At 53.4% G+C, this 16,322-nt stretch overlaps 1 protein-coding gene across 1 annotated transcript in view; it reads right to left on the bottom strand.

Moving 5' to 3' along the window:
- The window catches only part of col27a1b (collagen, type XXVII, alpha 1b), a 699,034-nt gene that overhangs the window by 414,466 nt on the left and 268,246 nt on the right, over nucleotides 1-16,322 (bottom strand). Inside the window, exon 12 of the mRNA XM_072487808.1 lies at nucleotides 11,413-11,466. Within this exon, the coding sequence (XP_072343909.1) occupies nucleotides 11,413-11,466 (54 nt within the window). The remainder of the gene's footprint in view (nucleotides 1-11,412; nucleotides 11,467-16,322) is intronic.

Here is a 16,322-nt window from a genome sequence, read left to right as displayed (position 1 = left end):
AATTTCATAGAATTTACAGTGCAGAAGGAGGCCATTCGGCCCATCGAGTCTGCACCGGCTCTTGGAAAGAGCACCCTACCCAAGGTCAACACCTCCACCCTATCCCCATAACCCAGTAACCCCACCCAACACTAAGGGCAATTTTGGACACTAAGGGCAATTTATCATGGCCAGTCCACCTAACCTGCACACCTTTGGACTGTGGGAGGAAACCGGAGCACCCGGAGGAAACCCACGCACACACGGGGAGGATGTGCAGACTCCGCACAGACAGTGACCCAAGCCGGAATCGAACCTGGGACCCTGGAGCTGTGAAGCAATTGTGCTATCCACAATGCTACCGTGCTGCCCTCCTAACTACTCTAATTCACATGTTCTGCCGCCTTCGGGGATCTGTGGCCAACACCCCAAGTTCCCACTGCTCCTCTGAGCTTCCTACTGTCCTGCATTCATTCAGTGCTCCCTTGACTTGTTACTCCTCCTGAAGTGGACCATCTCTTTTCAGGGTTAAATTCCATTTTCAGAGAATTTACAGTGCGGAAGGAGGCCATTCGGCCCATCGAGTCTGCACCGGCTCTTGGAAAGAGCACCCTACCCAAGGTCAACACCTCCACCCTGTCCCCATAACCCAGTAACCCCACCCAACACTAAGGGCAATTTTGCCGCTGATCTGCCCATCTGACCAATATGTCCATATCCTGCTGCAACTCAAGACCTTCTCCTTCACTGTCAACCACCTGGCTACTCTTCGTGTCATCCGCAAGCTTACTTCTCATCCCCCCCACATTCTCACCTATATCGTTTATATATTTCAAGTGCTTTGGGATGTCCAGAAGGCACAATCGGGAATAATATAAATACAAATCTTCCTTATGTAGATTTAGGGAAATTCTTTCCTTGTTTGCTTGTAAACTTTGCTAATGTTCAGATGACAAACTGCAGTTGCTCCAATAAACATCAGCATTACACAAATAAAGCCACTCAGACATCGTCTTGCCTGAATGTCAAACAAATTATAGGAGTCAGCTTTCAGTCTCTCCTCTTTCGACTCTCTCATCTCCTTAATTCTCACCGTCCTTGCGTTTCCTCCTCTGTCTTGTCTCCAACAATCCGGAAATGGAAGCAACTTTTTAAAAAACCCTGCCCTGCCCATAAACCGTCCACAAGGCGACCTGCAACGTTTGACTTGGTTTACTCACTCTGAAAATGGCGACTGACAAATGTGTGAATTGATTGACAGCAATGGATTGGGGGGGAACTGAGCGTAAACCTATCTATCTCTGTCTTAAAGTACTTCGCTACTTGGTCTTCTCTCTAGCCGGTACCTTTACTAATATGGTCGCTAAACATTTGAAGCGCCTGATTCAGAAAATGTGCTAATGTTCCTCAATTTCTGACGCTGCCAATGACAATGTGTGTCGAATTTACAGTGCAGAAGGAGGCCATTCGGCCCATCACGTCTGCACCGGCTCTTGGAAAGAGCACCTTATCCAAGGTCAACACCTCCACCCTGTCCCCATAACTCAGTTACCCCACCCAACACTAAGGGCAATTTTGGACACTAAGGGCAATTTATCATGGCCAATCCACCTAACCTGCACATCTTTGGACTGTGGGAGGAAACCAGAGCACCCGGAGGAAACCCACGCACACACGGGGAGGATGTGCAGACTCCGCACAGACAGTGACCCAAGTCAGGAATCGAACCTGGGACCCTGGAGCTGTGAAGCAACTGTGCTATCCACAATGCTACCGTGCTACCTTCACAAGAGTGCATCATCCGACGGGGATATCATATTGTAATATCATCAATAAGAGCTACTGTGATATCCTTGTTTAAGAGCTACTGTGAAATCTTTGCTTACCAGTTATTCAGAGAGATTTTGCTTTCCCACTATGATTAGACACAAAAATACCGCTACCTCAATCTGGATACCATTACAGTGAGCGCACAGTTCAATGACAGGAACTAAACCACCACTGGCTAAATTCTCCAGTGAGTTGAAAGTGCTCTTTGATGAAAATCACAAAACAGTGACTAACAAAATCCGTGTAAATAATTTCAACATGGATCTAAAGCTCCTATCCAATCGTTTCTGGAGTTGGTGAATAAGTAGAGACGCCAGTTACAGGCTGCAAAGTAAGGAATCACTTTGAAACTGCAGACTAGACTGATTAAATAATTTCCCGACATGATGATGTTTACTTCATTGTGGCTTGCTTCGCTTAAGGTATTGTCTCGCGCCGTAGCAGACGCGTGGAAATACTGAGTTACAGAAGAGAGAATTAAACGATTTGTCAAGTAGAGACATCAACATGAGCAAAGGTTTCTGATCTAACAAGTGACGCAAAGTGACCACAACCATCTCGGTTTTCTTTATAAGTATTGCACTGCTCCCGATAAAGTCCCAGTTCCTGCAGTTGACTAGCAAATGGAGGCAGGTGAAGCGGCTTGCCCCAAACCCTTCACCCCCCCCACCCAGCAAACACCCAGCTCATCCACCATCCCACTGACCTTTGAAGGCTTGATGCAAATACAAAATTGTAGTTTTGTTTCCCCAATGCCAAATGCACTCAGTGACAAATCAACCCAAAGATATGATGGATAAGCAATGCTTTATCTTTCTTTTGGCAATATTGGCAGTCCCTCTTTTGTTCAACCGCTGGCAATAGTTACTGGCCACCAAAAGACAGAGGGCGGGATTCTCTGATCCTGGGGCTAAGTGTTGGCGCCGTCGTAAACGTCATCACGTTTCCCGACGGCGTCAACATGGCCTCAGGATCAGCAATTCTGGCCCCTACAGGTGGTCAGCACGGCACTGGAGCAACCCACGCCGCTCCAGCTGCTGCTCCCGGCATCAACTGGGCGCCGCGGGGTCCGCACATGCGCAGTGGCACCGGCGCCAACGGGCGCACGTGCAGTGGCTCCCTTCTCCGTGCCGGCCCCGACGCAACATGGCGCAGGGCTGAAGGGGCCGGTGCGGAAGAAAGGAGGCCCCCAGCAAGAGAGGTCAAGATCGGTGGGCCCCGATCGCGGGCCAGGCCACCGTGGGGGCACCCCCCCCCCCGGGGCCAGATTGCCCCGCGCTCCCCCCAGGACACCGGAGCCCGCCCGCGCCGCCTTGTCCCGCCGGTAAGGTAGGTGGTTTAATCTCAATTGAAATCTCAGTCATGGTGACCATGAATGCATCATTAGATGTCGTCAAAAAACCACCTGGTTCACTACAATGTCCCATAGGGAAGGAAATCTTCCATCCTCACCCGGACTGGGCTACATATGACTCCAGAAATGTGGTCAACTTTTAACTGCCCTCAAAGGCGGCACGGTGGCGCAGTGGCTAGCACTGTCACTTCATGGCACCGGGTCCCAGGCTCGATCCCGGCCCCGGGTCGCTGTCCGTGTGGAGTTTGCACATTCTCCCCGTGTCTGCGTGGGTTTCGCCCCCACAACCCAACGATGTGCAGGGTAGGTGGATTGGCCACGCTAAATTGCCCCTTAATTGGGGGAAAAATAATTGGGTACTCTAAATTTACAAAAATACAACTCTGAACTGGCCGAGCAAGCCACTCAGTACAAGGGCAATTAGGGACGGACAACAAATACTGGCCTTGCCAATGATGCCCACATCGCAAGAAATAATTTTTAAAAGAACAAGAAAGACTTGATATGTTCAGTCCTATGACTAATCTAGCACAGATATCAATCTGCTGTTTTTAAGAGACTGAAGCGATAATCTCTGGACAATCGACCTTTTATTTTTCTTTCCTAATATGGCAACAGTACATGTTTAAGAGCCTAAATTGAAATGAAATCCGATTTTTTTTATAGTCCTTTTAATGAACATGGGGCGGTATTCTCTCAGCCCGGGGCTGGGCCAGAGAATCACCACGCCCGGCGCAAATCGCGCCACGCCGCCCAGAGGCCGTGACGCGATTCTCCGCAGAGAATCTACGGGGGCCCCCGCGGCAATTCTCGGCCCGGGATGGGCCGAACGGCCGTGTCAAAAAACCCGAGTCCCGCCAGCGCCTTCACGCCTGCTCTCAGCCGGCGGGAACTCGGCGTGGGAGGGCCGGGGGGGCAGGCGGCCTGTGGGCGGGCGTCTGACCCCAGTGGGGAGTCTCCGATGTGGCCTGGCCCGCGATCAGGGCCCACCGATCGGCAGGCCGGCGTCTCGGGCTGGGGGCCTCCTCTCTTCCGCACCGGCCCCTGTAGCCCTACGCCATCTTGCGTCGGGGCCGGCGCGGAGAAGGGAGACACCACGCATGCCCGCGTTGGCGCCGGTGCCACTGCGCATGCTCGGACCCCGCGGCGCCCAGTTCACGCCTGGATCAGCAGCTGGAGCGGCGAGGGTCGCTCCAGTGCCGGGCTGGCCCCCTGTAGGGGCCAGAATTGCTGATCCTGAGGCCGCGTTGACGCCATCGACAAACGCGACGGTGTTTCCGACGGCGTCAACACTTAGCCTCAGGATTGAGAATCATGCCCATGAATCCAAAGTACAAAGTTAGTTAATAAACTGGAAATAAAACACTGGTAAGATGAAGTGTCATAAATGAAGTGTTCCAGGGTGGCCCGGTGGCGCAGTGGTTAGCACTACTGCCTCACGGCGCCGAGATTCGATCCCGACCCCAGGTGACTGTCCGTCCATGCGGAGTTTGTACGTTCACCCCGTGTTTGCGTGGGTCTCACCCCCACGACCCAAAGATGTGGATTGGCCAGGCCAAATTGCCCCTGAAGTGGAAAAAAAGTTGGGGTAATCTAAATTTATTTAAAAAATGTAATGAAGTGTTCCGAAAAAAGGGTTGTCGCGGGGACCACAAAGCACCAGTTTTCCAATCATTGGTCAGCTTATTTCTACTTTCATTCAATCTTCGTTCACACTTTCTTGAGCAAACACACTATAATCGACCCAATGCCTCATTACTGTTGGAACCCCAGCAGCAATATTTGTGGTTTGGCAGACGCGTCTAAAGAACAGAACAAATGCCTATTGCCATATAGATCACTGCGTGTACAGCATTGCTGTAATGAGCAGCTGGTGCAAATTGCTGATCATTGCCATATTGAATATTTGTTGCTGAGTTTGAATGAGTGTCATTCAGCGCTGGAGTCTATTTTTGAGCAAAGAGTTGATCCCTATGTTGTATTATTAGTCAACAATAGTCTGAAGCGGTTGTTGTTCAGGTGTGGGATGAGGAAAGGATCCAAAGTGACACATTTACAAAATGTTCAATGCACGTGAAATCCTGATTGGCTCGAATGTCACATTCATTGGGATGCAACATTATGGTCCCATTCCAAGCCATAAGACACAGATGGAGGCAGAGAACACTACACAGTGGGAGCTTGTGCAGAGTAATGGAGCCAGGGAACATTGCACAGCGGAGCACTGCAGCCTCGGGGAGCAAAACCAGAATGAGCTATTTCACGCCTGGTCCATGTACTGTCATGGGAATGTCCCTTGAAGAAATGTTTGTCTTCTCAAGTGGCTGCAGTGATGTCATTGTGTGGGTGGAGCTGGGCTGTGGCTCTGGTTTTTACTTTTGTTTTGAGCTGGAAGCTGTTTGTGGCTCTGTGTTTTACCTTTGATTTAGACAGTTCGAAGCTGTATTCAGACTACAAGGATCTGGGAGTCTCTCTCTCTCTCTCTCTGCATGTTAAAAAGATCATGGCCGGGATTCTCCGCTATCCGGCGGGGTGGGCCGTACAGGCGCCGGGGAGTGGCGTGAACCACTCCGGCGTTGGGCCGCCCGGAAGGTTTAGCACAGGGCTAAAGAGCTGGCTTTTAAAGCAGGCCATGGCAGACCAGCAATACGGTTCAATTCCCGTACCAGCCTCCCCGAACAGGTGCCGGAATGTGGAGACTAGGGGCTTTTCACTGTAACTTCATTTGAAGCCTACTTGTGACAATAAGTGATTTTCATTTCATTTCATTTTCAGGTGCAGAATCCTCCGCACCTTCAGGGGCTAGTCCGGCGCCGGCGGGGAAAGAGAACATGGGGTATCCATGAAGAGATTTCAATTGGTCAGACCACTATCTCCAGTTAAATGCTAAACCTACGTCAGGTCTTACATCACTGTTGCACACATTTAGTCTAGGGTAGAACTGTAGACAATGTGGAGATTCACACATAACAGCAGGGTCAAATTGTTAGTGTTGCTCACCAAGGCTCCCTAGGCAGCACCTTCCAAACCCACGACCACTACCGCCTAGAAGGACAAGAGCAGCAGATACCTGGGAATCCCACCACCTGGAGGTACCCCGCCAAGTCATTCATCACCCCGACTTGGAAATATATTGGCCGTTCCTTCAGTGTCACTGGGTCAAAATCCTGGGACTCTCTCCCTAACAGCACAGTGGGTGTACCTACACCACAGGGATTGCAGTGGTTCAAGAAGGCGGCTCACCCGCCACCTTCTCAAAGGCAATTAGGGATGGGTAATAAATGCTGGCCTAACCAGCGAAGTCGACATCCCGTAAAAAATGAATTAAAATAAAAGAAAGGCAGCCAAGTATGGCCACTGGAAATGCAGACTCGACAGTCAGGCAACAAGTGAAGGAGAAACTGAGGGGTTAACACCGAGACGTGGAGTAAGGGAGACGTGGAGTAAGGGAGACGTGGAGTAAGGGAGACGTGAAGTAAGGGAGACGTGGAGTAACACCGAGACGTGGAGTAAGGGAGACGTGGAGTAACACTGAGACGTGGAGTAAGGGAGACGTAACACTGAGACGTGGTGTAAGGGAGACGTGGAGTAAGGGAGACGTGGAGTAACACCGAGACGTGGAGTAAGGGAGATGTGGAGTAACATCGAATGTGGAGTAAGGGAGACATAACACTGAGACGTGGAGTAAGGGAGACGTGGAGTAAGGGAGACGTGGAGTAACACCAAGACATAGAGTAAGGGAGATGTGGAGTAACACCGAGACGTTGAGTAAGGGAGACGTGGAGTAAGGGAGACGTGGAGTAAGGGAGACGTGGAGTAAGGGAGACGCGGAGTAAGGGAGACGTGGAGTAAGGGAGACGTGGAGTAAGGGAGATGTGGAGTAAGGAGACGTGGAGTAAGGGAGACGTGGAGTAAGGGAGACGTGGAGTAAGGGAGACGTGGAGTAAGGGAGACGTGGAGTAAGGGAGACGTGGAGTAAGGGAGACGTGGAGTAAGGGAGACGTGGAGTAAGGGAGATGTGGAGTAAGGGAGACGTGGAGTAAGGGAGATGTGGAGTAAGGGAGACGTGGAGTAAGGGAGATGTGGAGTAAGGGAGACGTGGAGTAACACCGAGACGTGGAGAAAGGGAGACTTGGAGTAACAACGAGATGTGCAGTAAGGGAGGCGTGGTGTAAGGGAGACGTAAGTAACACCGAGACGTGGAGCAAGGGAGACGTGGAGTAACACCGAGACGTGGAGAAAGGGAGACGTGGCGTAACACCGAGACGTGGAGTAAGGGAGACGTGGAGTAAGGGAGACGTGGAGTAAGGGAGACGTGGAGTAAGGGAGACGTGGAGTAACACCGAGACGTGGAGTAAGGGAGACGTGGCGTAACACCGAGACGTGGAGTAAGGGAGACGTGGAGTAAGGGAGACGTGGAGTAAGGGAGACGTGGAGTAACACCGAGACGTGGAGTAAGGGAGACGTAACACCGAGACGTGGAGTAAGGGAGACGTAACACCGAGACGTGGAGTAAGGGAGACGTGGAGTAAGGGAGACGTGGAGTAAGGGAGACGTGGAGTAACACCGAGACGTGGAGTAAGGGAGACGTGGAGTAAGGGAGACGTGGAGTAAGGGAGACGTGGAGTAAGGGAGATGTGGAGTAAGGGAGACGTGGAGTAACACCGAGACGTGGAGTAAGGGAGACGTGGAGTAAGGGAGACGTGGAGAAAGGGAGACGTGGCGTAACACCGAGACGTGGAGTAAGGGAGACGTGGAGTAACACCGAGACGTGGAGTAAGGGAGACGTGGAGTAAGGGAGACGTGGAGTAAGGGAGACGTGGAGTAAGGGAGACGTGGAGTAACACCGAGATGTGGAGTAAGGGAGACGTGGAGTAAGGGAGACGTGGAGTAAGGGAGATGTGGAGTAAGGGAGACGTGGAGAAAGGGAGACGTGGCGTAACACCGAGACGTGGAGTAAGGGAGACGTGGAGTAACACCGAGACGTGGAGTAAGGGAGACGTGGAGTAAGGGAGACGTGGAGTAAGGGAGACGTGGAGTAAGGGAGACGTGGAGTAACACCGAGATGTGGAGTAAGGGAGACGTGGAGTAAGGGAGACGTGGAGTAAGGGAGACGTGGAGTAAGGGAGATGTGGAGTAAGGGAGATGTGGAGTAAGGGAGACGTGGCGTAACACCGAGACATGGAGTAAGGGAGACGTGGAGTAAGGGAGATGTGGAGTAAGGGAGATGTGGAGTAAGGGAGACGTGGAGTAAGGGAGACGTGGAGTAACACCGAGATGTGGAGTAAGGGAGACGTGGAGTAAGGGAGACGTGGAGTAAGGGAGACGTGGAGTAAGGGAGATGTGGAGTAAGGGAGATGTGGAGTAAGGGAGACATGGCGTAACACTGAGACGTGGAGTAAGGGAGGATTGAACAAAAACAGAAGACTGGCAGGGCAATGTCGACAGTCCCAATAAGGTTCTGGTGAAAACAAATGAATTAATAAATGCACATTCGGAATGTGGGTGGCCAGGCCATTTCCTACTAACATTACAAAATTGTCAAATATGGGTCACTGCCAATAATACTGAAAGAACTGTATTTCAACATTCAGGAAAATCTCATTGAAATAAATTGAGCAATGTTACTGGCTGGACATTGTCAATGGGATATTACATTTCATTCATTTTCCACGCTTGGCAAATTCTTGTGTTTATTTACAGGTATTCACAGCGATATAAATGTCAGGGTTTTTTCATAAATCCTGGCTGGAAATGTAACCGTGCATAAGTAACAGCAGCACGGTGGCACAGTGGTTAGCACTGTGGCTTCACAGCGCCAGGGTCCCAAGTTCAATTCCCGGCTTGGGTCACTGTCTGTGCGGAGTCTGCACATTCTCCCCGTCTCTGCGTGGGTTTCCTCCGGGTGCTCCGGTTTCCTCCCACAAGTCCCGAGAGATGTGCTTGTTCGGTGAATTGGACATTCTGAATTCTCCCTCCGTGTACTCGAACATGCGCCGGAATGTGGCGACTAGGGGCTTTTCACAGTAACTTCATTGCAGTGTTAATGTAAGACACTAATAAAGATTATTATAACCAGTGCCTCATTTCCACTTTACCCAGTGTAACAAACGGTGGTACGTCCCCAATGTTGCTCCAAAATTTAAATTTCACAACAAGACCATTGGCTGCTATTTGCGATGAATGCAGCGAGTGGTTAGGATCTGGGATGCGCGGCCTGAGAGTGCGACGGGGGCCAGATTCAATCGACGTTTTCAAATGAGAATTGGATAATTATGTGAAGGAAGACAAATTGCAGGGTCACGGGGAAAAGGCGGCGTAGTGGGGCTGGGTGAGCGGCCCTCTAAGAGACAGCACCAACATGACCAAGGCTGAAAGATCCCCTCTTGTGCTGTAACCTTTCTATGATTCTGTGCACAGGGACAGGCAGGTATTTTGGGAAGCATTCAGAACACTGAAGATTGGTCCATCCATCTCCCCCTTATGCACAACAGCTATACTATGGTGCCCTGCATAGCCTGCGTCAGTGATGTACCTCTGGGGCAAGATTCTCCGACCCCCCGCCGGGTCGGAGAATCGCCGGGGCAGGCGTGAATCCCGCCCCTGCCAGTTGCCGAATTCTCCGGCACTGGAGATTCGGTGGGGGCGGGGATCGCGCCGTGCCGGTTGGCGGCCCCCCCCCCGCCATTCTCCGGCCCGGATGGGCCGAAGTCCCGCTGCTGGAATGCCTGTCCCGCCGACGTGGATTAAATCACCTCTCTTACTGGCGGGACAAGGTGGCACGGGCGGGCTCCGGGGTCCTGGGGGGGGGCACGGGGCGATCTGGCCCCGGGGGGTGCCCTCACGGTGGCCTGGCCCGCGATCGGGGCCCACCGATCCGCGGGCGGGCCTGTGCCATGGGGGCACTCTTTCCCTTCCGCCTCCGCCACGGTCTCCACCATGGCGGAGGCGGAAGAGACTCCCTCCATAGCGCATGCGCGGGGATGCCGTGAGCGGCCGCTAACGCTCCCGCGGATGCGCCACCTAGCAATGTCATTTCCGCGCCAGCTGGCGGGGCACTTCCGCCAGCTGGCGGGGCGGAAATCAGTCCGGCGCGGGCCTAGCCCCTCAAGGTTAGGACTCGGCCGGTCAAGGGGCGGAGGATTCCGCCCCTTTGGGCGGCGCGATGCCGGACTGATTTGTGCCGTTTTTGGCGCCGGTCGGCGGACATCGCGCCGATACCGGAGAATTTTGCCCCGGATATCAATAAATGAAAGCAAATATCCAAAAATATTCAAACAATATTTGATTGGCAAACGTATAAAATTATATTGGAGAGTGCATTTGACCCCAGCATGAGTCAAATGGAAGGGCAGATGCTACTCTTAAGACAAATGTCAGATTAATATTGAGCGAAATTCAGCTCGCTCAGATCTAGTCCATTGACTGTGCAATTGCTTAGTTCTATTCATCACATGCTGATTCCACTGTTTGGTACACAAGTAGTTCTGGTGTTGGTGTGCCACCAGGTTGACTTCTCGTTTATAGGTTTGTGTGGTGCTGTTCCTGGCATCAGGATCAAGCCCCTGGCTTGTTGGTAGCGGTAGAGTGGGGGCTATGCCGGGCCATAAGGTTACAGATTGTGGTTGAGTACAACTCTGCTGCTGCAGACGGCCCACACCGCCTCATGGATACCCAGTCTAGAGTTGCTAGATCTGTTTGAGTCTATCCTATTTCGCACGTTGGTCGTGTCACACAACACGATGGTGTGTATCCCCAATGTGAAGATAGGACTTTGTCCCCATAAGGAAACTCAGTATAGGCCCAATTTACTTCGTTTCTCATGGTAGGACGACTCCCAGGAGCCAACCTACTGAACCTTGCTGCCCCACCTCCGATGCAAGTGTATCCTTCCTTAAATATGGAGACCAAAACTGCACCCAGTCATCCAGGTGCGGTTTCATCAGAGCCCAGTACAATTGTGGTAAGACCTCCTTATACCTATACTCCTTCCTTACATCTCCACTCCAATCCCCTTACAATACGGGTCAACGTGCCTCCTTAACTGTGCCTGCAAGCTAGCATTCCTCGTACAAGTCCACCCAAGTCCCTCTGAACACCAACATTTCTTTGAGTGAAGAAATGTTTCCTCGTCTCCCGTCTTAAAGGTCCTAAAAACAATTGTGGGCGGATAGTAAAGAGGAATGGTTGGAGCAGGAAATGGAAGCAAACTATTCTGCCGACATATTAAAGCACACGTGTCCACTTACTGGGCTTCCGTCCACGCCTGGCGATCCCCTCTCCCCAAAATTTCCTGGAAATCCCTGCGGCGAAACAGAAACGCATTATCAGCACACACAAAAAAAAGAGAAAACCCGTTTTGCAAGAAAGAGCAACAGTGATTTTCCGAACATTTCAGTACAGCCGCCGAGAACATCATTAGTCAGGTTACTGCAAAGCAATAGCTTTCCGATCTGGTTCTAAAAATAATTTCACCAATCAGGTGCACCATTTTCCTTGGCGGACTGGGGTGATGACCCAGTTCAAAAGTTCAGTTTGGTCCCCCCCTTCCCCCAAGTGATGACATTGGTTAATGTCCATATGCATAGGGGTATTAGGGGTATCATTGCCATGGGTGAGGTGGGGGGGGGGGGGGGGGGGGGGGGGGGGGGGGGGGGGGGGGGGGGGGGGGGGGGGGGGGGGGGGGGGGAGTGGGGCTGAAGAGCCGGTCTGGCCAGCAAGTTCAGCTCCCCAGTGATGAAAATAATTCTAAGTGTGGGCCTGACCTGGGAGAAAACCCCAGGGCCCCCCAAAATGTCTATGGTTGGATAGCAGTCAGAGAATTTACAGTGCTGAAGGAGGCCATTCGACCCATCGAGTCTGCACCGGCTCTTGGAAAGAGCACCCTACCCAAGGTCAACACCTCCACCCTATCCCCACAACCCAGTAACCCCACCCAACACTAAGGGCAATTTTGGGCACTAAGGGCAATTTATCATGGCCAATCCACCTAACCTGCACATCTTTGGAACACCCAGCAAGAACCACCACAAACGACACTGAGAGCTTTTCCGTTCGATCGCGCCCAATGTCCTTTCAGTAACTGGGTGATCAGAAATACACAAATGGAAAGTTCCGACAACCCTTATAGCTGAGGTGATTTTCAGGAGACAGATTGAAATGTTTGCTTTTGACAAATAAGCAGTTTTGATCAATAGAACATCTTCCCACTGAAGTGCACAGGACGACAGTTCAAATGCTTTTTGGGAGCCTTGTTTCCTAGTCTCATGATCATTTTTATTTGGCATGGAATGATAAAACCTTGACAATATTTTCCGAAGTAGTGTAAAATTGGGTGCCTATTCACGATGAGCCCCATAGTGGGCTGCTGCCTTCGACAAAAATCTCAACCCCCCCCCCCCCCCCCCATTGTGCTTTACTCAACTCGCTGGGGGTCGTGTTGACTTTTGAGTGCCAGCTTAAAATGGCCACCGTCAGCACAGCTGCCATTTTTATGGGTCTCACAGTTTTCATTTCACTGACTTCCAAAGTAGATTTTCGGAGGGGTGATCAATCGCTTGAACGAAGAGACGGAATTTTAGAAGGCGGGGCGAGAGGTGGGGAGCTTTCGGTAGGGCTTTCCAGAGTTTGGGGTCTGGGCAGCTGAAGGTGCGACGGCCAAGGATGCGACAAAGGCAGGGGGCCTCCGCCATGGCCTCGCCCGCGATCAGGGCCTACCGATCGGCGGGCTGGCCTCTCGGGCTGGGGGCCTCTTTTGCTCCCCGCCGGCTCCGGTAGCCCTAGGCCATGTTGCATCGTGGCCGGCGCGGAGAAGGAAGCCACCGCGCATGCGCGCATTCGCGCCAATCGCAGATGCATGCGCAGACGTGCAGCGCCCATTTGACGCCAGTATCGGCAGCTGCAGCGGCGTGGGTCACTCCAGGGCCATGCTGGCCTCCTGTAGGGCGCAGAGTCGCTGCTCCTGGGGGCCTGTTGACTCCATCGTAAAACGCGACGGCGTTTACGACGGCGTCAGCACTTAGCCTCAGGATGTTGCAGTACGACCTCTTTGATGAAAGCTATCAAAGATTTATGGGCATGTGACTGAACCTTTACACATGTTAATCGGTCGAGGATCAGAGTCGTTCACATGTCTGATCAAAACTTAGACTGAACCAACTGTCAGGGTGCGACGTTTAGAGACACAGACAGGATGGGAAGCACACAAGGAACGAATTTGACAGTTCCACCAATCTCATGGAGTCATCGAGTTTTACAGCACAAAAAGAGGCCCTTCAGCCATCAAGCACCTAGCTATTCTAATCCAGTTTTGCAGCACTTGGTCCCTAGCCTTGCATCTCATATATACCCGTTACTTTGAAGCAGTACTTGAAGTCATTAAAATGTGAACGTTTTTCTATCCTCTGATCCACAGCACTATGGCCTCTGCTGTCCGTGTGGGGATTGCACAGTACTGGGTGGGACCTCCTGTCCAGTTGCGGTCAATATGCATTATTCCTGATGGACCATAAGAACTGAGGTAAATTGAGAGATCACCGGAAAGAAACGTATCCCGCGTCAGTGCCCGGTGCCAAATAAGCAGCGGAGTCGGAAGGTGCACCTTGAAACGCGAGCCAAGCCCAGTTCACCTCCAGCGCCTCCTCGCCTGTGGCTGGCAAGGTGGAGATGAGTGGAGAGCCACTTCGGGTCCGCTGCCCCGCCCTGACGTTGTGTGCTCGCTTCACCTGCACGGAGACAGTGGACTGCGTTGTGGAGATGGAACGACAGCAGTTTGTGAGGAGTTTGTGCAACATGGCAATGAGATGAGGATACATGTGATCGGTGACTGGTCTGACAGGAATACGAGGAGGTGCCTCTACGGAGAGGGATGGGGGCGCCTGCAAGATGTGCTGAAATGAGCAGTGATGCTCAGAAGAATGTTGGAAAAGGCAGAGTGAGAGGAGTCTTTGAATATGTAGCGCCACCGACCTTTCCTGCCCTGACCGGGTCATTAAACTTCTTGTGGCACAATGTTTAGGAGCGAGGCACCGCCCTCCTTGGCCCGCAGCCCAGCTGTGCCTGCTCGCTTTCAGTAGCTACCGTCATCCTCCCATTGAAAGGAAACACAATGCCCCTGGAGGCACTTACACCATCCCCTCCAGGGACACGTTGCTGAAACGCGGTGTGCCTTGCCAAGTGGAGCTTCCAGCCGTGCTGGTTATTGTTGCCAAAACCCCCACCATCCTGATCTTTACAGCGTTCCTTTAAATGATTGAGCCGTCGCATCCGCCTGCTTCAATTGGTTGGGAAACACCAAAATCAGGTGAGCCCCCAGTGGTTGGTTTGAAAAGCCAGGGAACCCGCCGTGGGGGTGGGGGGTTTGCCTTTGGTCTGACTGGAAGACCCTGCCGACGGCAAGGGCTGGGAAATCTCACCTGAGGCACGTGATTCTCCAGCCCCGTCCGTTGCGCGACACAGGCCGAACGGGACATTTGGCGCTCCAGCCGAAACTCCGTTCACTTTCAGCGGAAAATCCCAGCCGGGCGCGAGGACGGGAGATTTCGGCCTGTAACTCCGACCACCCCAGCCGCGGGCGAGGACGGGAGATTTCGGCCTGTAACTCCGACCACCCCAGCCGGGGGCGAGGACGGGAGATTTCGGCCTGTAACTCCGACCACCCCAGCCGGGGGCGAGGACGGGAGATTTCGGCCTGTAACTCCGACCACCCCAGCCGCGGGCGAGGACGGGAGATTTCGGCCTGTAACTCCGACCATCCCAGCCGCGGGCGAGGACGGGAGATTTCGGTCTGTAACTCCGACCACCCCAGCCGCGGGCGAGGACGGGAGATTTCGGCCTGTAACTCCGACCACCCCAGCCGGGGGCGAGGACGGGAGATTTCGGCCTGTAACTCCGACCACCCCAGCCGCGGGCGAGGACGGGAGATTTCGGCCTGTAACTCCGACCACCCCAGCCGCGGGCGAGGACGGGAGATTTCGGCCTGTAACTCCGACCACACCAGCCGGGGGCGAGGACGGGAGATTTCGGTCTGTAACTCCGACCACCCCAGCGCGGGCGAGGACGGGAGATTTCGGCCTGTAACTCCGACCACACCAGCCGGGGGCGAGGACGGGAGATTTCGGTCTGTAACTCCGACCACCCCAGCGCGGGCGAGGACGGGAGATTTCGGCCTGTAACTCCGACCACACCAGCAGCGGAAAGATCAACAAAACAACCAGCTGCTGCACACCTGGCCTATTTTCTCTGATTCCCTTTTCCTCTTCTTTCCTATATTCTTCATATGTTTACTCTTCAATGTGTAATTATATTTCTATTAATGAATAGTCTGATGAATGTAAGAATTGCAGCTATATTGGGCGCGATTTAAAAAGAAACAAAGGGCACGGTTTTCCGACCCCCCGCCGGGCCGGAGAATCGTCTGGGGGCGGCGTGAATCCCGCCCCACTGCCCCGACGCCGGCTGCCGGATTCTCCGGCGCCGTTTTTCAGCGGGGGCGGGAATCGCGTCGCGCCGGTCGGGGGCTGTTGGCGGCGCCCCCCCCCCCGGCGATTCTCCGCTCCGCGATGCGCCCAGCGGCCGCCCTTTTTCGGCCAGTCCCGCCGGTGTCAATCAAACAAGGTCCTTACCGGCGGGACCTGGCTCTGCGGAGTCCTCGGGGGAGTGCGGGGGGATCTGGCCCCGGGGGAGCCCACCGATCTGCGGGCGGGCCTGTGCCGTGGGGGGCACTCTTTCCCTCCGCGCCGGTACTGTGTAACGGTCCGCCATGGCAGGCGCGGAGAAGAACGCCCCTGTGCATGCGCTGGGATCACACCAGCCAACTCGCACCGGCTGGCGGAGGCCCTTTGGCGCTGGCTGGCGCGGCGCCAACCTCGCCGGCACCGGCCTAGCCTCTGAAGGTGCGGGGTATTCCGCACCGTCTGGGCGGCCCGGCACCGGACTGGTTCATGCCACACCTCATCGCCAGTACGGCCCGGCCCGCCGGAAAGCGGAGAATCCCGGCCAAAGAGTCCCATTTTGGGTGCGTTTAGCGGGGTGCTTCTTGGCACCTGCAGCATCGCGAACGATCCCACTGTGAAACGGGCACTCTTTGTTTTGGTGAGGGATGTCCTGCCAAAGCTGCACCTATCTTCATTTCCCGCACTGACAAAGAGAAATGCTGCCC

The sequence above is a fragment of the Scyliorhinus torazame genome, chromosome 22, assembly GCF_047496885.1.
Source record: "Scyliorhinus torazame isolate Kashiwa2021f chromosome 22, sScyTor2.1, whole genome shotgun sequence".
Classification (NCBI taxonomy): domain Eukaryota; kingdom Metazoa; phylum Chordata; class Chondrichthyes; order Carcharhiniformes; family Scyliorhinidae; genus Scyliorhinus; species Scyliorhinus torazame.
This window is presented reverse-complemented; position numbering and strand designations above follow the sequence as displayed.